Source organism: Salminus brasiliensis, chromosome 19 (assembly GCF_030463535.1).
Source record: "Salminus brasiliensis chromosome 19, fSalBra1.hap2, whole genome shotgun sequence".
Classification (NCBI taxonomy): Eukaryota; Metazoa; Chordata; class Actinopteri; order Characiformes; family Bryconidae; genus Salminus; species Salminus brasiliensis.
Genome location: NC_132896.1, coordinates 12,395,265 through 12,418,312, shown reverse-complemented (window position 1 = coordinate 12,418,312; position 23,048 = coordinate 12,395,265). Strand labels below are relative to the sequence as shown.

The 23,048-nt window shown below is 39.0% G+C and overlaps 1 protein-coding gene across 1 annotated transcript in view; it reads left to right on the top strand.

The window, feature by feature from the left end:
• The window catches only part of kctd8 (potassium channel tetramerization domain containing 8), a 31,866-nt gene extending 14,976 nt beyond the window's left edge, over nt 1-16,890 (top strand). The window contains exon 2 of the mRNA XM_072663379.1: nt 15,020-16,890. Within this exon, the coding sequence (XP_072519480.1) occupies nt 15,020-15,546 (527 nt within the window). The 3' untranslated portion in view covers nt 15,547-16,890. The remainder of the gene's footprint in view (nt 1-15,019) is intronic.
• The last annotated feature ends 6,158 nt before the right edge of the window (nt 16,891-23,048 follow it).

Here is a 23,048-nt window from a genome sequence, read left to right as displayed (position 1 = left end):
TGATTTATAGGCACACATTGCATTTTGAGTTATAGGCACACAATGCATTTTAAGTTATAGATACATTTTGCATTGACTAATAGACATTCTGCATTTTGAGTTATAGATACACATATTGCATTTAGTTATAGACACATGCTGCATTTGGAGTTTTAGATGCATAGTTCATTTTAAACTGTTGCATACATATTGCATCTTGAGCTATAGACATACATACATACATACTGCAGTTTGAGTTATAGACACATTACATTTTACATTAAAGACATTCTACATTTTGAGTAGTTGACTTTCATACTGCGTTTAAGGTTACAAACACGTACTGCATTTTAAGTTATAGATGCATAGTTCATTTAAAACTATGGATACACACTGCATCTTGAGTTATAGACACACAATGCATTTTAAGTTATAGACTTACTGCATTTTGAACACATTTATAGGTAGTTATAGGCAGTCATACATTGGCGTTATAGACACGCATTGCATTTTGAGCTATAGGCACATCCTGCATTTGACCTTTAGGCACACACTGCATTTTGAGTTATAGACTGCATTTTGAACTTTCAAAACACATATTGCATTTGGAGTTACAGGCAGTCATACTGTATGTTGAGTTAAGTACATATATTACATTTGATGTTATAGACACTTATATTGCATTTTGAGCTACAGGCACGCTAAACATTTTGAACTATAGACACATACTGTATTTTGGATTGTATACACATATTATATTTTGAACCATAAATACAGACACTCCAATGTCCAACAAATGAAATGTTTTACAGCTGAGACATCCCTTACACAGACTGACCCCAGAGAGGATTTGTTCACCGTGTACTTTAGGAGCTGTCAGTATCAGAATCAGAGAATCTACTTATTTCTTAAACTTAAACACCACCATGGCACTCATCAACATTCCAATGGAGATGGATGTGTTTTTCCAACCGTAGAATGAGATGATACGCTGCCGTCATGCAGATAATGACCCTGCAGGCTGCTTCCTGCAATTGTGTGCTGTGAGGTTTGTCAATTAAATAAGGTTTGCAATCCTTTCATTATATTAGATAAGCATAGCTGGGTTAGGCGCAGGGACGGGTAGTAAATTGGCCATGCAAAACAAATATTCCTAGCTCTAGATTGTCTTCTATTGTATTGTCTTTTCAAAGCAACTTAACTACAATTGAACAAGCTCAAATAGGAGAATAATACATTCTAACAACAAGTTGATTCATTCCAGAGATACAAGGAATTCTATAGATGTTTTGGTTTCTTGTTTAATAAATGAAAAAATTTTGTTTAATTCATGAACTAATTAATCCTGTCTTTTCTTATCCAAGCTTTGAATAAAAACATTTCTTAATGAGCACAATTCAGTTATATTAAAGTGGCAGTGCCTCAAAGAAGAAATTCTTTTTCAGTGACGCGGTAGCAGGATCAGAGGGGAGCGGAGGATCACATTGGGTTATAGCCTTGTTCATTGAGTGCAGTATTACGGTCACCTGCTAAAACACATTAATTGTGTTACATGGTTCTTTAGTCAGTGGAAGTTCATTTTTAATGAATATAGACATACTGCATTTTGCGTTATAGACACACTGCATTTTTAGTATACAGATTGCATTTTAAGTTATAAACACAAATTGCATTGAGTTATAGACACATTCAACATTTTGAGTTATAGGTGTCATACTGCAATCAGAGTTATAGAGTTGCATATTGCATTTTGTGTTGTATACAAAGTACATTTTTGGAATTTGCAGTTTACTAAATCTTTATAGACAAAGACAATTAGCAGTGGAATTTCAAGTCTATCATGTTCCACAGCAAACTGACCAGAATTTTCTAAATAATAATATTGATTTATGTTTTAATAGATTGATTATTACAGTGTTTACTAAAGATCTTGTGAATAACCATGATAAAGATATAAGCAGGCAGATCTTTAAAAATCCAGATGCATGATGTTAGATCCTTCACTTTTGTCTTTCTTGTCATGTTACAAGGGAAGATTTATGAAAGGTGGATACATTTTCATGTTAGTCAGGTCGGTTCCTTACTGTTGAAAACGTTTAAGTATAGGGCGCAGCCATGAAGCTTCATAGTCAATACACACCCTTTGACCATTTCTTAAGGTGACTCTGAAAAAAAAGATTTTTTAATTGCATTTTTAGCTGCTTTAATGTTTCCAAAATGGAAGTGAGAAAGTATCAGTAAGAAAGACATTAAGTTATTGCTTACATATATGCAGGTTTTGGACAATTATCAGGGGTTTTCTGAATATCCCTAATAAGATTTCTGTGGACCAGGTTTGTTGTCTTCAAACAGCAGACAGCTACTAAAAATTGTAAACATAAATAACACTGTAGTGTTTTATAGTTTTTTCTAAAAAAAAACTTCATTAAAAAGTAATTGCATATGAAAAAAAGATATATGAGCTATATATCTTTGTTTACTATTTTACTATATATCTTAAAATAAATGTATTTTGGTGATATATTTGTTTATATAGTTTGGCATTTTATTCTGAAATATATTTTAAATGTATTTTGGAAAGAAATGCATTGTCTTTTAAATGTATTTAAAATTTGTAAATATGTCCATAATTTTTTATATGAGATGTCAGCTATTACTTTACTTATTCTTGAAACACTATGAGCAGAGTGCTCTTTTAAACAGCCCCTGAAAAATATCATCTTAAACATTGTAATAGATTTATGAATTAATTTTAATATTAATAGGCCTAAACTCTGCCATTTCAGTAATTAAGGACTGGCATACAAATTATTACTATTAATTACAAATATATTAAGTATTGTGAATCATTGTGAAATCTAATAATTAATAATATATTTCTGTTTCAGTAAAATTCTATATGTTGGACATTATAAGATTCAGTTGCAATTTTAGAATAGATGTTCATTTAATGATTATTAAAGCAATCATGTTCCACAGCAAACTGACCAGAATTTTCTAAATAATAATATTGATTGATGTTTTAATTAATAATAATAATAATAATAATAAGATTGATTATTACAGTCTTTACTAAAGATCTAGTGAATAACCATGATAAGGATATAAGCAGGCAGATCTTTAAAAATCCAGATGCATGATGTTAGATCCTTCACTTTTGTCTTTCTTGTCATGTTACAAGGGAAGATTTATGAAAGGTGGATACATTTCCATGTAAACTCTGCCATTTCAGTAATTAAGGACTGGCATACAAATTATTACTACTAATTACAAATATATTAAGTATTGTGAATCATTGTGAAATCTAATAATAATAATATATTTCTGTTTCAGTAAAATTCTATATGTTGGACATTATAAGATTCAGTTGCAATTTTAGAATAGAGGTTCATTTAATGATTATTAAAGCATATACAGTTTAACAAAGTATTAAGTTTATTTCTATCAAGATAATAAATAACTACAGAATGAGAATGATTTAAAACAGGATTAAGATTATTGCTCAGTAGTTATTTAGAATAATGATGAACTATTTGTATGCAACCAAGTATTTGGTTAAGATTTTAATATGAACAAATATATAATTTATTAGCATGAAAAATACTGGTTAATAAAATATTATTGACTGTTAGACTGCAGTAGTTGTGTGTCACTAGTAAAATGTTGCAGTGCAGTGGTTACGTTGCTATTTATCAGAGCCTGCTATAAAATGTTAATGCTATAAAACCATGGGAACAAAGGCAGTAGAGCAAAGATACATACAATAAAACTGGAATTCAATATGCACAACTAGTCCAAGCAAAAGAAACCAAATACACTTACTTTTTGGGTTGACTTTGTGTCCCTTGTTGTTGGGGGAGCTGGAAATATCAAGCATAGGGATGTTTACTGGGCAGTAATGATAGTATCATGTATAAATAATTTAAAAGGAAAAAAAAACACAATAAAGGTTTTAGTGTTGTTTATTGGGTCTGCATAACCATGTTAAGTAAAACCATCCATGTTTAGAGTAGGCTAGTGGTCAGTAAGTGGTAAATGTAATACAATCTTAAAACCTTGTGCCATGTACTGTATACACTTACATACTCATATTATACATGTACAATAACACATTATGGGGAAAACTCACTTGGTCTTAGTTAGATCTGAGTCAGGCTCTGGTTCTGCAAGTCTTTTTGGCACCTCTGTAAAAGAGCCATTTCCCACATTCACTGTTGGCAGGAAATCATGACTGAGAAACAGTGATCTCTGATTGTCACAAATGCATTTGTGCTTGTGGAACTGTAGTTGCTAAAAGCCCAATGAAATCCTCATTATGTGCCTTTTATACACAGGTATGTTAATACGTAATGGGTTTCGGAGAGAGCTTCAAACTAAACTAATAGCTTCAAATTAAAATCCCCTCTTTACACTTACCAGTTGTGTTTGCGAAACAGAAATATTTAATAGGCCTGTGTGTTGAATATTCGTCAAGTGCTAGATGGTCATCAGGCTTATTACTGTTGCTCAGGTGATTTTTTTGGTATGATGGGTCTTCCTTATCTGTTGAAACACAACAAATAGTGTGAGGAGATTTTTGTCAGGAGATCAGCCTGACAACCTTCTGAGATAAAGCCCATTTCTCTGCCTGTGATGCGACTATGAGCTTAATCAGACGTGCTGTGGGTCACATCTTCGGTTTGCTTTGTTCAAAATAATCAGTTTACATAAATGCTATTTTAAAGAAGACCAGAGGCTGTAGAAATTTCAGATCTTTAATTTTTCAAAGACGTTAATTAACCTGACAGGTCCTGGGTTTTATTTCCTTGTGTTAAATATGTGAACAACGACAAGCTATGATCAAGCTGCCAGCAAATCTATTGATTGTTGTAATATTCATTATATATAACATGTTGTAACATACACTGATCAGCCATAACATTAGCACCATTGACAGATAAAGTGGAAAACAATGATCAGCTGTATCTACAGTGGTATCTGTCAATGGCATATATTAGGCAGCAAGTGAGCAGTCAGTTCTCAAAGGTGATGTGTTAAAACAGAACAAATGGGCAAACACAAGCATCTGAACTACTTTGATAAGGCCCAACTGGGTCAGAACGTCTCCAAAAAACCTAAGGCTCACTGATGCAATTCATGGAGGCCCCACTTCATAGTTTACAGGACTTAAAGGATCTGCTGCTAACATCTTGGTGGCAGATACCACAGGACACCTTCAGAGGTCTTGTGTAGTCCATGCCTCGAATGGTCAGATCTGTTGTGGCAGCACAAGGTGGACTAATCAAAATTAGACAAGTGGTGCTAATGTTATGGCTGATCGGTGTGTATGTGTTGAATATTTTACATCAGGTAATTCACAGTGACAGCATGGAATGTATGGAATAGATGCCCAAAATACCTATCAAGTGTCATTAAGTCAGTACATTTCTCTGGGTAAATAGAAACACTTACCCTGAACTGAAGTGACTTGCATGACGAGAGTTTGAGTAAGAAACCATATGATTAGCAGGAAGGCCATGCCACTTTCCCTAAAGGTCTTCACACTGTGAAATAGGTTCAGGCTAATATTAAAGCACTGAAGCTTGTTGGAAATTCTTTATGTAACCAAGGCTTGCAGCAAGGGGCCTCTAACCAAAAGAGCGTCTAATCTAATCTTCACTGAAACTTCCTGTGGGGGTATTGGTTTTACATGCTTATGTGAATGTAAAATGGAAAAAAAGACTACACTAATGACTTGTCAGCAGTTAGCTGGGCTAGACTTGTGGTGAAATTTCTTGGGCAATCTAAAACGTAAGTACTGGTAGGCGTCAGTCTGCATACAAATAAATCAGTAAATGTTAATGGCGCTTTGCACCAGTGGTTCAGAAGAGAAAATTGAGAGTTGTCAGAGGACACTGTTTCCCAGTTTAGCCTGAGCGTGAATGTGGCCGCAGATGGAGCTTTCTATGAGTTCAATTACTGTGAACGCATTAGAGAACACAATATGTTTACACAGTTTTGCTGCGCATTATTTCTAGGACATGGCTTTGGCCCCCAGAGAGAATTATTCTAGTGAGGACATCTGCCGCTCTTCAGCACAGGTTATAGACTCCCCATTAGCTACTGCAGGCAAACAGTACCTTCAGCTTCAGCTGTTTTGCAAGTAATACAGTGATCTACAAAATAAGCACAGTTATACAGTTGTATGTGTGTATGTGTGCACTAGCATAGTGCTTGTTAGTGGCATTTACGGACTGTCTCTTCCATTGTTTTTGCACACACTGAAAAAAAAAGAGAAAAACATGAACTTAACTCCCTAGACACATTTGTAGGGACTTCAGCACTGGCATTTTTTCAGATGCACATCAATCCACACTAATAGCAGGAACTGATTGCAGGACGTTTTTTGAGTTAACTCATTCTTTTTGAGATTTTGTGCTGCAGCTGAAATTGCTAAATATTTTGTAGGATACACTATATGGACAAAAGTATTGGGACATTGTTTCTCTAAAATCAGAATGATTAAAAAGGAGTTTGCTTTTGTTCCCCACCTCATCCACAACTCCCCATCTCATCCCAGAAGTAGTGGATGGAGCACCATCCCTCCACAGCTCAACGCTGGGGGGCTTTAAACCCCTCTAGCCCACACCTGGCACTAGGCATGGTGCCAATATATTCCTGTTTATCTGCTCCAGAGTGTCCTATTATATTGGCAGTACTTCTCTACAGGGACTAGACAAGCTACATGTGTGCATTTGCTTATGCATTCATTAGAAGGAGTGTTTACAAACCTTTGGATGTATAGTGTATTTAGTCTGTATCCCCTCCTCCTCTGTTTATTTGCATCTGTAGGTCAGAACCTCTCAGTTGTGCCACTCTAGAGCTGTGAAGCCATGTATATTTCTGTGTCCAAAGAGAAGTGAAAGGGAAAAACTACTCACAACTGTGCGCTTGTGTAGTGTAATTTCACAGCTCTGAAATGGCCCAATGGTCTAACTTCTCAAATGGCCTGCTTCTCAAGTGTAAGTTCAAATCCCAGCAAGGGCTCAGCGCTCCATGGTCAAAGTTAAGGAGTCCAAAAAACACACGGAACATTTTTTGCAGTGCGCTTAATAGTCAACATCCAGAACTGAGTTTCTGACCACCCATATGTCACATATGTTTGAAATGCTCAGTATCCAGGCAAAGCAGTAATCAAAGTACAGGAATCTCTTGCTAATGTAAAGAATGACAAAATCATGCTCATAGATTTGTAAGCTCACCATTTATTGTAAGCACACCTTTACGTCATCTCAATACAGCACTCTTCAGGTATTCGCCAGCTGAGAGCAGTTTCTAAGCGGGTGGCCTTGCAGCTGTCCTCCACACCATCTTAATCCTGTGTTTCACCCAACGGGATTACAGCTATATTGAAAATGCCTATCAGATTTTTTGCTCTTTTTCCCGTCTCTTCAGTTCTTCTGTGTTTTTTTTTTAGGCTTGTGCAGCAATGCTCTCTGCATTCCAATTATAGATTGGTATCACATTCAACCTACCTTCCCTCCCTTTTTCTTTCTTCAGTAATCCATGGTCCCTTAGCAAAGGTCAGGAGGCGCTGGGTTGTTTCAGGGTAGCAGTGGTGAGAAATGCTAAGCAGCCAAGTGTGCTGGGAGGCCTCTGCCTTCCATCCTTCCCCCTCATCTTAGCCCAGATGCTTGCTAAAATCTTTTGGGCCATCATCATCCTGGAATCAGAAGTGATTCTTTTCTGTTCTTTTAGTAATCAGCCTCAGTTTAAGTGGAATCTGAAGAATGTAGTGGTCTCATTTACAAATACCATCGTTATTTTGGTACTTCCTTCCTGTGTTCAGCATAAAACATTACCCAAGATCAAAATCATAATAAAACCTCTAAACCAATAAAATCTCTGAATTTTTAAACTTCTAACTAATGTCTATGTAGGCTCGGTTTACCAGACAGGGAATAAGCCTAGTCCTGGAATTCTGAATAGAGAGAGATCCTCCACTGAAAAGAACATATAGTCCTGGACAAGGCTTAATCCCTGTTCAGGAAACTGACCCTCAATGTATTAAAATTTCTTTGACATAATTTTCGACGTATTGAATTTGACCTATCAAAAAGAAATAAATCTGTAATCCTGAGAAGTATTTTTCCATAAAATGTTACCATCTTTTTTATTTAAATTCAAGTCTTTTGACTCTTTTAACTTTTGTGGGGCATATCACATCATAGTAATTTTACTGGGTTTTAGGTGTGCCACCCCCCCGCCAAATAAATTAAGTAAATTTAAAACATTAAGTAAATTAAGCCAAAGCTATGCAAACCATTACTATTTGTCATTACTAGGATTGGGAATCTCTTGGCATCTCACAGTTTGATATGATTATGATTCAGAGGGCTGTGATGTGATCATAAAACTATTATCGTTACCCCCGGATGCCTTTTTTTTTTCAATACAGGATTTATTTTTTCTTACTGTGTGACTTTACTTGGTTATTTTACAGCAAAGTATTTATAATGATACATAATACAGTTACTTCCGTATCTTTTTTTTAATAAAACAAATGGAAGAGATGTGGCACTTTAACTGGAAGGTTCTGCAATGGAGCTGCGGTGGCACAGTGGGAAACAGAGGGCAACTTGAGTGCTCGCTGAGAGGCTTCACCCTTTCTCAGTTGAGTGGAAGCTTTGAGCTGTGCTTGCTTGATGATCCTTTGGTTGGCAGCAGTAAAAAACACCCAGTTGTAGTTTTTGCCAACCATAGATTCATCCATTCGAAGTCTCTGTTATGTGCACACCCCAGACTGTCCAGGCACTGCACTTTCACACTTGTGAGTTCCACGTAATATCAACATTACATTATCAGTTAGCATTTAGAAAATTATTATAATTATTATTTAGAATATTATTATAATATAACCAATTGGATTGGTGGCATTTTAATGACATCTGCAACAGTCACTCTCAGTCAGGCACAAGATATTGAAGTCAAATAAGTGACTAATTTACACAGAGAAACAGTCAGTCTTTTGGTAAACAAACAAATGCCAAGCTTACCTCAGCTAACATTACTATCCTAGCGCTGTACAGCTCATATCTTTCAGCGCAAAAAACAGCCAGTTCACAGTGGAGGAAAGATACCATATGTATAAAATGGATCTAAATATAAAGTTCACAAAGCTTGTTGAGCTTGAACACTTGTTTTGCAGTCTAGTTTCAGTGTATTTCATCTGTCGGCAGGTCGGTCAGCTGCCGCTGCTGAAAAAAAAATCCTGAAGGAAACACTGTCCATAAAGAGATTAAACACCAAATAAACATACCACAGGCCTCACAGAGGCACAAACGTCAAAGAAATATATCCTTAAGAAAAATACTCCATGTCAATTGATCCAAATCTGAGCACTTTCTGTGCACAAAAAAGCAACGCTGATAAGCTAGTTAGGTCAAAAGAGCTATACCTATACGAGAATAATTCTGAACTACTGCTCTGCCATTACAGACTGGTGCAGGATTTCGGACGTTCCTTGACTGAAGGTCTAATCACAGAGGACTGTTTGATTCTTAGAGATTTCCTTAGATTTTTATATGCTTAATGAGTTGTCTGTGCTGCTGTGGAAAGACCTTCTGTCTTATCAAGCTCTCAGAGCTTCGGCTTGTTTTGTCTTTTTTTTGTGGAAAGCATTCTAATAGCACCTCTAAGCCTCTACCTCTCTGTCGAGGCTAATTGGACCTCTCACAGTGACTAGATGGGTGCTAATTTTATGCTCTTCCACTAACATGTTGCTGACAGCTACCGATAATTACCGTTTTCATTAGTCATTATCATTCTGTTAATGAATTTGGTTTTCCGTGTTGTGTATTTGATGTTAGCAAAAGTAAGCCTGCTTGTATGAAGCAGGTAGGCAAATTCGTTTCACTCCAAATGGGTTGTAAAGATTTTGCTCAAAGAACATTTGTGTATAATTGTCAACACCAATACTCACCGATTCTGTGAAAACAATTGTAATGGCTTCTAGAGTGGTCCAATTACAAATACAATCAATTATCAAATACAAAAAGGATATCACCACCTAAAAAATAGTTTTTTAATTGATTTTTTCAATAAATATCAATGGCTTAAATACTTTGAGAGAAAACACAGTCTTTGAATGTTAGGTCTAAACACAAATACATACTTTAAACTCAATTCTATATGTACAAAGTACAGTAGCAATGACCATGTACAGTGTACACATAAAAATATACCTACATATCAGGGATACATGTATGACTATACTAGTGGACAGATTATGCCAAAAACGACCCATTTTAATCCAATTTAAAACAACACCCGAAAATACACTTAATGCAATAAACTAAAGTTTATTTTAGTTAAAACAGCACACTGGGGAAAAACAAGTGGAATCTGCTGTGTTAAAGATTTATTAGAACACCCTTTTGCTGTAGTAACTGCTTGCCCAACATAGTACGTTTTAAGAATGTGGGATTAAGGGTTAGTTGTCAGCTTTGCAAACTGTTTGGGAGTGTTATCGCCAATTCACCCAGGCAGAAATGCTCCATGTTGTTCAGGCTGGTGAGATGTGTCTAAAAAGTTTTACATAGTGCATAGCACAGATTTTCGGTTGGATTGAGATCTGGACATCAACTTGTCCATTTTAAACCATTTACCTTTTTATTCTTGTTTCATTTTAATTTTCAAATTTTGTTTCCACAATGCATCAGGCTTTTTTAGATGTTCTTTTGAAAACCCCTAATGCTGTATTTTGTGATGAGGACATAGTATAACACTGATAACTCAAATATGAAGGTGGCTACACAGTAGAATAGTGCACCACTTAATAGTACTTAATAGTCTGGTCTTGCTTTGTCTTTCTAACAGTCCTCTGAGCAGTTCTCTCTGTAAGTTTATATAGTCTCTTGCCTTTTGTTCCTCTTAACAGCCATTTCTTAATTATGTTACAAACTAAGGAAATGAACCTGACACCTCTTTATTTATAAAACTTTGAAATTTCCTCCATCTCCTGCCCTTTTCTCTAAGATTTTACTCTTAAATTGTAGAAAACAAAAATGCTACACTAGTTCTGCTTAAAATGATGAAAACAACTTTTGGAGATTCAGTTCATCTCAAATTCAATTACCTATTCATAGTGACAGGATTTTTAACCTCTGTCTGATTATCTTTCCCTCCATCCAGTTATCCCTATGGATATGAAGCCTTGTTTTCGTCACAGTAAACAGTGTTGAGAAAGAACATTGGCTATGTAAGCAAAGAAGCACGATTTATCAGTTCATCTTTGCAGTGCCTGTTCCCGGGTTTATCCGTGTGACCTCAGTTAGAGCTGAAAGGCTGCTGAGAGTATGTTATATGGAACAGGATAGATCAGCTGCTGAGGAAATACTGTCTGTTTATGAACAGCATAATCTTCCCACAAACCCAAGCATACTTTACTGTTCTCTAGGACCGCTAGCGGACTGAAAGTGTTATTACAAAGTTCTGTTACCAAAGAATAGCCCCACCAGTTTGTACAGAAGTCCCTGTAGTTCTAGTGTAATAAGCCTTGGAGTGTTAAGATGGTTAAAAAGACCATACTCTTAAGCATTTTAACTTACCTCAGGTGGATCACAAGTTTATATCCTAAGCTTTAGTTCGTTTTCTATATTTTTTTCTGGAATAAAACTAGAATAATAGAAAGCATTGGAAATTGCATTGTCCTTCTATTGGCTCCAATTCTCCAGGAAGAGCAGAGGGTCATGTCTATGTCTGCAAGAAACTGTATGTGTAATTGTGTGTGCCTGCCCTTCTGTATGCCTTACATACTTTACATGTTGACTTACATGTTGGCAATATATGAAACCCCTGCCTCTTTGTGTGGTGTAGTGGCCCTGTGAATGAACATGCATTTCACAGTGTGAGGTAATCTGTGGGTCTACATGTGTAATTGCTTTATGTGATGGAGCTGCAGCGTGTTTTAACTGCTCCACAGCCCCCGAGGCACTGATGCTTACTGCTACTGGAGAGACAGTAAAGCAAAGAGAAATGAGCTATTATGATTCCTCTGAGATTTAACATCCAACTTCACCCTGTGTTTGCTAATGGGTAGCTCGCCATATGGCCGCTAATGGCAAAATGCTTGCTTTCAGTCCATCTAATCAAATAGACCAAAAAGTGGACGTCAAAGCCTTTTATGTCCTTGCAAAGTGTGTAGGTTAATTCAGGATGGCCACACAGCTGCGTCATTACTCTGTGGGGCTTTTGTTGCCAGACTTTTGACCAAACAAATGAGGTTTAGTTGCAATGCAGTTCAGTTCTTAGTAAGGTGTGGAGTGTGTGTGTGTATTGTTTGCAAGGGGATACAGTGCATTTCTTCGATTTACAGCAGTGTCAGCTGCATTCTGTTAATTAAAGAGTTTAAACACTGTTTGAACACCAAAAGTCACACAAGCTCACTCTCAGGCTCAACTTAGCCCACACCACCATGTTCAAGGTCATATGATCCACTCTCAGCCCCTAACCTAAAGGGCCTGTCTACTTGGTCATATCGACTGAGAGATAGCCTGAGCTTTTGGCCAGAGAGTTTTTGCGTAATTCTTTGACTAATCTGACTTGAATGATTTGCTGCCTATTATTAGCACCTACATATAGTACTATACTTTACTAATGCTTACAAGATTTAGATTATTGGACAATTGCCATTGGTTCCCAAAACCATCACCATCATGGTTACATTAATGTCAGCACATAACTTTTTCCCCATTATCCTGTATCTTAGATTCAAAATCTAAGCTTAACAGGCCTGTTGTCATGGGGTTGTTTTTGTTGTCATGGTTACATTCCTTATAGATTTTGGGGCGTTTTCTCACTGGCGTTTTTCCCAGGACCAAGGAGTGCTTGCTCTGAGAGTTCGGTACATTTTGGTCAAGTGTGAAAGCTGAGAAAGTTTCTGGGCCTGGGAGGGGTCCAGAGAACTTGCGTGATTATGTCACGTGACCGCTTCGACTTATCGCATACATAGCTTAAAAACCTTCTCCTATAAGACCGGCTCCTTGTTTGCAGGTGTTCCTGCACAGTCAAGTGCAATGACTGCAAATGAAAGTTCTGATCTTCACTGCTTGAGTGTTTGTATCCAAGGAAAATACTGAAAAGTGAACCAGCAATAATGAGCCCCTCCCCCAAACAAGCCCAGAAACATGCAGATATGTGTAATTCGGTAAAGTGTCCTTTATCTCTGTAGAACTAGAATTTTTTTAATCATCTAGATTTGGGTTTAGCACGTTCATTGGAAGTGTGGACTGTAATGAACATTTATGTGTCTCTGTTTATTGGCATGCTGCATAAATTCCTAGCTAGGTGAAACAAATGAGGAAAGGGATAGGCCTCTGTTCAAGCCCTTGTAAATGTTGAGCTGCTATGGTACACCTGTTTGAACTTGTTGACAAGTTATTATGCTATGCCTTCCTCCTGCCTGACATTTCTTTTTAAAAGTCAAATGCCACTATGAGAGTGTTCACGTCTGTTGGGAAATATATGATCAGCACCATTTTGCCAAGGTTGTTTGTCGCTTGTGGGAATTCCATTGAAAATGTTTCACACATGAAATGTACCATTGCAGAGCACAAGCAGCCAGTTGCATGTTCTAAACTTTGGAAGGATGTAGAAAGTTGTAGAAAGCTGGAGTTCAGCCAAGTGCTAAACCTGCTAATTAACTACTGAATAAATCAGGTACATTTGAGCAGAGAAATGACCAAACTGTGCTGGACTAAAGCCCATTATGATTAAAATCAATGGCCCCTGATCTAGAGCTTTAACTTTAATTCTCTGGTAAATGTTAACAGTGATGGAACACTAGACCCCTTTAACTTACCAGCAAAATCCCCAAGCATCAATCTTAATTCCCAATTTGGAACAGCAGGTGTCCCAAAGTATGTAGGCCTACACATGAATCCTATCTAAAGTGTGCTCTCATTTTATGAAAGAGGGCAGAAATGGGCAGGAACTCTCCGAGGAGACTGGTTCGAAGCTGTCATTCAAGGCAAGGAGGCATAAGCAAGTATCAGACTAGAAACCATACAGTTCCTTGACAGGCCGAATCTTATTCGACTGAGATTATGGCAATTGATTACTGCACTAGTTGGCTTAGACGGGACAGCCGTGCAGTGCACAGATGTCTGCTGGTGCTGAATTTGGGTCCCAGCAGTATGGTGCCCTGCCTCCACTGTGCCCTTAGCAGGCATGGTCAGCCTGGGGGGAAAAAACTCGCCATCCTGCCTCCCCTGTGCCTGGATATCAGCATCTAATCACCAATTAGCAGCTGCATATCGCATTAAGAGGTGCACTGAGGCATGCGATTAGTAGCCTCTTTCTCAGCTCTGCACAAACTTAGGGTTTCATCACTGCAGAGTAATGGAGAGATAATAGAGAAGATTAGAGTAGGGATAGTCTTGTGTCCTTTTCTTTCTTTTAATTTTTTGGGGGTTAATATTAAGCACTAATGTCAGACAGACTATGCAGTCTTGGGCTTAAAAGTCATTTGAATGGAGATTGAGGTTTAGGTTAAGCCTGTAAAATAGCACCATATGCATTTAGTGAAATGGAATTCAGAAATGTCGCTTTACATCTTTTCTTTTCTTTTGGCCCGTTATCTAGTTAGTTGTTTGTCCATAGCCTGTTTTCACACGGTTGACTCGGTTCATGTACGTAGTGTTTGTTTTTAGGTTGATTCTTTCAGCCTCTCTGCTCCTGTGCGCCCCAACAGCATGTACCTGCTGTGTTTGTTTAGGATCGATTTGCTCTTTTGTTCTTCTGGTGAAGGGAATAACAGGAATGATTATTATGTACATTATGGTCTCACATCTGCGGTATCTCTGTAGCAACACTTGACTCAGTTCATGAAGGACTTGATAAATTAGCTGATGCATTGGTGTGGTACCTCTTAGAAATAAAGGTGCTTCAAAGGGTTCTTTGAGCAATGCCACTGAAGAGCCAAATACAAGGGAATGTCTTGAATTTGTTGTCCGTGGTAACGCTACACACTTCTTAATCATTTTCCTGTTTCTGTTTGCAGGGCCTGCCTGCAGGACAGTGTCCCCCAGAGCGGAGTGTGAGGAGCCCAAGCCTGAAAAGCTGCCGGATAAGGGCAGCGAAAGTGGAGCTTCCCTCAACGAGCTGTCCACCTCTAGCTCTGAGACCCACTCCGAGGCAACCTCACCCCAGGACGGAGGCCCTGTCCTGGTACAGCGTGGGGAGGTGGTAGGAGGGTCCCTGGCCCCCTGTGGAGCCCTTCACTCAGTCTCCCGGCCCCCCAGTACCCTCACCCTTGGCAGGCCACCCAAAAAAGGCTCCTCCGTACAGTGGATGGAGCTCCCGGATAAGAGACGCAACAGCGAACTCTTCCAGTCCCTGACCAGTGGAGTGGGGCTGCGGGAGGGCGGCGGAGGAGGACTGACGCGGAGGAAGACTCTGGAGAGACCTAGCGCCGAAGAGGAGATGAAGCAGTGCATCCGGGATTTCCGCAAGATCAAGATTCCACAGGCATTCCCAGAGCGGAAGCGCCAGTGGCAGTCGGAATTGCTCCAGAAATACGGGCTCTAGGGAAGCACTGCGTCAGAATCTTACTGGGCTGAATTTTCATACAGTTATGGAATTCCTTCCATCAGTGACATTTGGCAGAGAAAAAAACATACTAAATCCAGTTATTACAAACATTCCCATTCAGAGCTGAAAGAGGATACATAGCCATCTACTCAGCTTCGTGGTGACTGAACTTTTGTAAGCATGTGGACTACATTACATGTTCTACCAAGCCCAAATGACATGTTTAACCGCCCCAAAAAAACAGTTAAACTTAGGAACATTGCCAAACTTTAAATGAACCAAATTAAGGGGCTTCTAGTGACCACAGAATTGGAATTTGTTATGTTCCTTTATATAGGTATTGAAACGCTTCCATATGAGGAAGTACAGGGTTAATGTGTGTGTGTGTGATGTTCAGTTCCATTGTGCAAGTCTATACCTCACATTGGATTGCCGTGATGGATACATACATACAATGAATGCTAGTTGCCTCAATTACATAAAGTTCAAATGTTAAAAATCAGAATGGCAGAATCAAAAACCACTTCATATAAGAACCTGAAATGATTTTAATGCCAGTATGATGAACTACCATGAGTGGATTCGTATTTTACTATTGGACGACATGTCACAGCTGTCTGGTGTCAGCTAGGCCTATAGGGCTATGACTATTTCACTATTTGTTATGTAGATTCAGTTTGTAAAATGATCTGTGTACATTTTTTGTGAATCTTTCTAAAACTATGACTGCATATGGGTGATTACAGAAATTACAGCAGTTGCTACCAAACTTAAAAAATCTTGACGGTGAAGCATCACAAAGTCTTAATCTTTAGGGCTTTGTAAATACCGTACCTCTTCATAGAGGCTTGATGGAGTTGTGTGGTGTGTAGTGTTTGCCGGTATGTCTAAAGCACAACAGTAAATGCTGGACTGAGATGCTAAATTGTCTCTTTCCAGGGCACAGGTTTGAGAAGCACAAGGCTAGAGCTGTCTCTGTGAAACCGTAGTTGCAGCTGCAGTATTACGAGCAAGGCTCTAACAAGAGCTAGTGTTAGTCTATTTTATGCTGTAAAATAAAAGAACTAATGGTTTTGTTTTCTATCAGTTGACCTCTGTTGATTTGCCTCAGTGTTCTGTAATAAATCATGTCGTGTTAAAAATGAAAAAAGAGAAGAAAAAAAAAGAAATTTGTCTTCCTGGTGTATAATTGAACCTTAAAGATGCAGTAAATTAAAATAAACAACAGCTTGATATGTGGAAATGTTGGAGTACGTTCCCCCAAAACATGAATACCACTGACAGGTGAAGTAAATAACACTGATGGTCTGGTTTCAGCGGCATCCTTTCAGGGATGGATATGTTAGGCAGCAAGTAAACAAGCTGGAAAAGAAACAAGCCTAGGAATCTGACAAGCAATCTTTGACAAGAGCCAAATTGCTTTGGGTCAGAGCATCCCCAAAACATTAGGCAGTCCTGTGCTGTGTTTCCAGGTTATGCAGTGGTCAGTACCTACCTCACCAAGTAAGGACAACCAGTGAACCTGCAACAGGTCATTGATGCACATGAAGATCCCACCTCACAACTTAAAGGATTTAAGAGATCTGCTGCTAATATTTGATTTGCCAAACAGCGCAGGACTGAGTAGCCAATCTGAACAGTCTATCCAACCAGTCAGTTTACATGCTTCAAGTAGCCAGCCTGAACACAAGGATCCAGCCAATCAAACTGCAAGAATCACACAGTCGATCAGAGAGCAAGACTGAACTAGCCAATCAGCACACAGCATTCAGTTTGCCAACGAGAGGACTGAACCTGGCCAATCAAAGTGCAGAATTAAACTAGCCAATTAAATTACAGGATTCAAATAGTCAATCACCATGCAGAGTTGATATTGCCAATCACATTTATTCAAGGTATGAACTATCAGAGTGTAGTGTATCAGAGTACAAGGATTCAAGTAGCCAATCAGATTGCAGTGCTCACATGCCCAAAAAGAGGCAGCTGATTGGATTGTAGGATTGAAGTAACCAATCAGAGGGAAGAGATCGCTGAAGGAGAAGGAGGCAGGGACATTTGCTGACTGGTAAGTGATAGTTAGATCCTTTATCAATATCACAACACCATGTCCAAGCAAACCTAACATCTGCTGTGCAGGGGTCACATTTCACCCGGGTTCCATGCAGTTTGTTGGCTTGCTTGCCCTCTATCTTCAATTCTGCTGTAGTCTTGCTCTGATGTGCTTCAAAAAAAGACAAAGTCCAGTTTTTAATCATGTCCAGACTGCACTTATTCATGATAAGAAAGACCATTTTGGGAGGAAGTTTCTCAGTATTATTGGCAGTTCAGCTATTTGGTGACCCCACTGTGATCAGTTCAGACATTTGAAATACTGCATTCAATGAAAGAAGTCTCAATTTTAGTGCATGAATAAAGCCTTTGGTCATTTTTGTCCCATTGACTTCATGTACTGCTTTGTCCACTGACTATTTCTTCAGTAGGCTGAAAGGAATTATACCAGATGTGGCAAACTCCAGGTCTTAAGTACACAGTTTTGTGATTTTTCTTTTCAGACACTGATTTACTGATTCAACTCAGCAGTTCATTTCCAGATTTAGTTGGTGTGTTAAGGGCAGGACAATCACCAGACTATGCTGGACACTGAGCTCCCATGGACTAAAAGCTCATTTATGCTCAGTGTTAAATGCAGATGAGTTTATTTCATCCATTTTCTGAAAGCTTTGGCATGCTGATGTAACAGAGCAGTACCATTGGAAATTTTGGCAATGGTCAAAAGTCGATCAGTACAGAGAGCTCTTCGAGCTTCAAGTATGGCTCCGATTGACCCGCCATCCTTCAAACAACATGGAAAACAAGCATCCAGATTTTTTTGTCCTGGCACTGAAGTGGTGGATCGAACTTCCCTTGGGAGTTGCTCACTGTCTTCAAACACTGACTGAAGATCCACCTCTTTCAGGAGTACTTGCCTTAAATGTAAATGTGAACTGTGGGGGCAGTGTAGCCAATAGTTCAACCGAAATAAGACCACTGCCAAATGTATATCTTGTGTGTCAGAAATGTTTGACTGTGAGCTGCCCACTAATCAATGTTTTACTTAAGATGCATGCCAACATAAAGGATGCACAGAAGTATGTGGGTAGTGTCGGTTACATTGAAAAGGACATCTTACACCCTACATTTTCGTACGTAACGAGAATATAAATGAGCCTTTACCGTTTATCACCCCTAAATTACACCATTTACATTTTCGTCCACTTCCCCTTATTTACATTAAGTTCTTGTGGTTGTTTAATTTTACATCCAGAGTGGTAAAATCAATATATCATTTAGTTTGTGTATATGATACTGCTTTCTTTTATGAATTGCATATCACTAGACGTGCTCCAGTGGGATTTACTGCTGTGCTGGAAGTGTTTATACAAAGGATGAGCTGTTTTCTGGGAAAGACAAACATTCTTACAGTACGGTCCTACCAACAAAGTGAAAATCTATAAAAATTTAATTTGCACACTAATGACTGTCTGGTTCAAAGACAACTGTCTGCCTGAAACTTTGTCTTAATAAAGATGCTCATCCAAACGGCAGAGTCAAATGGAAAATTAAAAAGATGAATTAGATAACTCTTCTAGTTTAGAGTCTGACATTTAAACGGGTAATGTGGATCCAATTCACAGAAAGACTGAGCACAGCAGTGAGAGAAAAACACGCATGTACCTAACGGTGCCCTGTCCATGGTGCGGAATAAATAATAGTTGTGATCTGAAGTTTACATACACATTATTAATGGACCTAAATGCCATGGTAATATTGAGCTTTCAATGGTTTTGAACTGTTGAACTGAGTTACCACATACATCGTTAATAGAAAGAATAAACATACAGGGTCAAAATACATAATTGGTTAAATTACCTTTAGCAAGTTCTGCCTTGACCAGGCATTTATGGCACTTCTGGCAGAATCCTGGTTGGATATAGGACCTCCTCTTCTTGGCCTCTTCTCGGTACATTTAAATTTAAATTAGTTGGTTACCAGACTTTTAACCACTTTCCACATATTTGGGTTCGATAAGGTTCAGGTCAGGATTACAAACTTAAAAACTTAAAGCCTGCTTTATCCAATCCACAACTTTCTTCTCAATCAACAGCAATTCAAATCTTTTTCTGACCAAATCTAACCACAAAACGTCCCTGCACTGAATTAATAATCTAAGGGATGAATATGTACATTTATGACCGTGTATGTGTAGTTTTTACACACCCCTCTAAAAAAAGTTTTGCTCAAAAGTTTTTCTATTATTCTATTACACTCTGCTGCAGAAAGAGTTCTGTCTAATTAGATAAACCAGAAACCAGAAAAAAATGAAAAACGAGGCAAGCCACTGGCTGCATAGAATTGCCAATGGCATTTCAACAAAGAGTTTGGGACCCATATATATACTCTTGATAGTATCTTGATAGTATCTTGATGCTCTTGGTAGTGATGCTAACATGGCTATGATGTGGGGCAAGGCCGGTGGACAGAGCAATAGCAATGTTAACACCAATATAGTGACACAAACCCCACAATAGAGACACAGAAACACCATGGTAGTGATGCTGGACGGGGCAGGCGGCCAGCGTGCTGCTAATGCCACGGTACCGATGTTAAGTCAGCATGCTATAGCTGCGCATTAATCCACAGTACACAAACACTTTCCTTTAGAATATTATTTCAAGCAAGGAGACACAACTTCAACTTACCTTTGTGGCAAAATGTAGTCATCAGACCACTAGATACTGTCCAGATAATGTCTTTTCTAGGTAAAGAAGAAGCAGTCCTTGCGTATGTGCATTTCAACAAAGTCACTAAGTCAGTAAGTGAAATTGCCTCTTCAAAAATAAAATTTCAGCCTAGACATCCTCGGATGGTTCCTATTGCCACCACTGTGCGGCACAGACATCAAAACAATCTGAATAACATTGTTTATATTGTAACTGTTAAATTATGCTGAAATTTACAAAGAAACAGTGGAATTGCCCTGTAATATGTAGCACACCGCACTAAATGTCCTCATAAAAAAGCTAGACGTCTCTCCAGCATTTTCTCTAAAGTAGGCCTATTCAGAACATGTGCTCGGCTGAAGAGGGCTATTTAAATATGTTTGAGTAAACAACAAAAGACCAAGATTTTGACGCATTGTTCTTCATCATTTCCATGGCAACACATAAGGCGAGTGGTTCTCCTCACGTTGGATGGGAGCACCTCCAGTCCTGCTCTTTGGGGTGGCAGGGGGATGCAGCATGTGCATGTTTTACACTGAAAAGCTCATGTCACCTGGCCTGGCTGTACTGTCTGGCTGCGTTACAACAAGGGGGAATAGCAGCTGTAATTATGAGCCACTCAAGAATCTATCCAGCATAATACAAGACCAGCAGGGTGAGAGGTCCACGGATAAACCTGAAAGGGGCCTTTATTATCATTCACCATGCGCAAAACCCCCCTTACGCATGGCTGATGGGCCGCTCAAAGGAAGGTGACATTTAGAATTGTGCGCAGGCCTATTACGGAGCAGGCGGTGCATGGATAGAGGGATTTGAAAGGTTGCACTCCCTGACTGCTCAAAGTGCATGCGATGAACTGTCAAGTGCGGCCACAGGCCCCCACTTGTCGACCTACTACGGCATGCTAAGGATTTGCATGAATTCCCTGTCAAATAAGGCAATGAACATTTTATTTGTATAGTCAAGAAGGATTCAAGAGGCCCATCTCGAGTAATGTATACCAACAGATTATGCAGAACTCCCTACATCCCAGCGAGACATTATTCTTTTCTGCAGTGTTTTAATTACGGTATTTGTCATGCTCAGGGGCTGAGACGTCACCATTGTGCCATCTTACACGAAGCCTGGGATTAGAGCGCTGATGAAAGCTCCTCATTCAGCAAATTAATTGGAGAGTTTGCAGTACACAACACACACGCTCTTTCACATGCAAGCATACACATTTAGAAAGTCTTCCGTCATGAGAGTTTGTCATGGGGGACAAACATAGCTTCCGGCCAAATTGCCGTCTCTGCTGAGGATAGAGGATGTCACTGATACAAGTATGATTAGAATAATAATGTAGATGCTGGAAGATCATCAATAGAGTGTTCCTCATCTGATTGCCCAATCTTATCCCCTCTAAACCTCGTCTTTCCCCCTGTTCCGAAGCTTGAGGAACAGTTCTGTTCCAGACAGGAGTGTCAGAGCGAGAAGTGACGGAAGCTCAAAGCAAACACAGATTTGAAGCTTTTGCGTTCTTTGATTGCAGCCGCAGCCCAGAACATCAAGGACACAAAGACGCACCTGCTAGAGCGAGAGACTTCAAAATGCGTGCAAAGCAGCTCATTTTTAAGGCTCATTTGTATGTAGTTAAGTGTGTAGAATAATGGAACACATGCTTGCCCCACCACTGCAGTGCCAAAGAATCTAACAGCACGTCGGCCTGTTTCTCTCCCTCTCAGCTCCTGAAAAGAGAGCATAACAGCTACTTGCAGCTACTTGTCAGCTTATCACAATGCCATCTAAGTAGCAGGGAAGAAAAGCAATGGCTGGTTCAAAACACTGCGGTATCCCCCCCATTTGACCATTTGACAGCACTAATGATTTAGTCTCAGATGAGGCAGCTCTGCACTTTTTCTTCAGCAAAATGTGCCAATTTATTCAAGTTCTTGGGGCTTACAGTTATCATGCAGCCCTGAGAGGCGATTTGCGGAGATGTCAAATGGAGGAGATTTATAAGAATTATCCTTTTCCACTGCTGATATTATGGAAATGTGGACAGTGTGGGCTGTACACTCACCACGGCAGTCATCAAGTATTAGAACTTGAGGTAAAAAAATAAAAAACCACATCGGTATTGGACAAAGTCATGAATCTTGTCATTGAAGGTGCTAAGGGGCGAGACCATCTCAGCAGTATTCTACCACAGTAAGCAATAAACACAAAGTGTGTGTGTGTGCTGTGGTGAAATGAACCTCCTTTTCTCGCAACTAAACTTTAATCAGTCTCCTCTTCTGGGGCAGCGAGCCAGCATCATTATTCTAAATTGATGTCAGCAGTTTTCCATATTGTCCTGCTTTGTGCTGCTGAATAAACGTATGCATAATGACAGGTGCGAATTAATGGAAGAACAAGTTAACCGACAGCACCAGACACACTCCAGTGGCAGAGAAGAACAAACAGCGTTTTAATGCATATAAAGATCTTTCTGTGTTTCTCACGCCCTACTTCCATAACGCAGGAATTCCAGGTCCTGTCAGGATCCTAATCATAATCACATTGTCTGAATACAGGGGATATTTGTACTGCAGGATAGGGTTAATGGGCTCACATACGCCTTTCATATGTAGAAGTCCTGACAGGCTATGTACATCATGACAAACTGCCGTTTCACCAACGGTTTATGTTAAGTGCTTTAAGAAGCATTATGTAGCAATTTGACCATAAAGTAACAGCTTCAAAAGGATGTTGATGCTC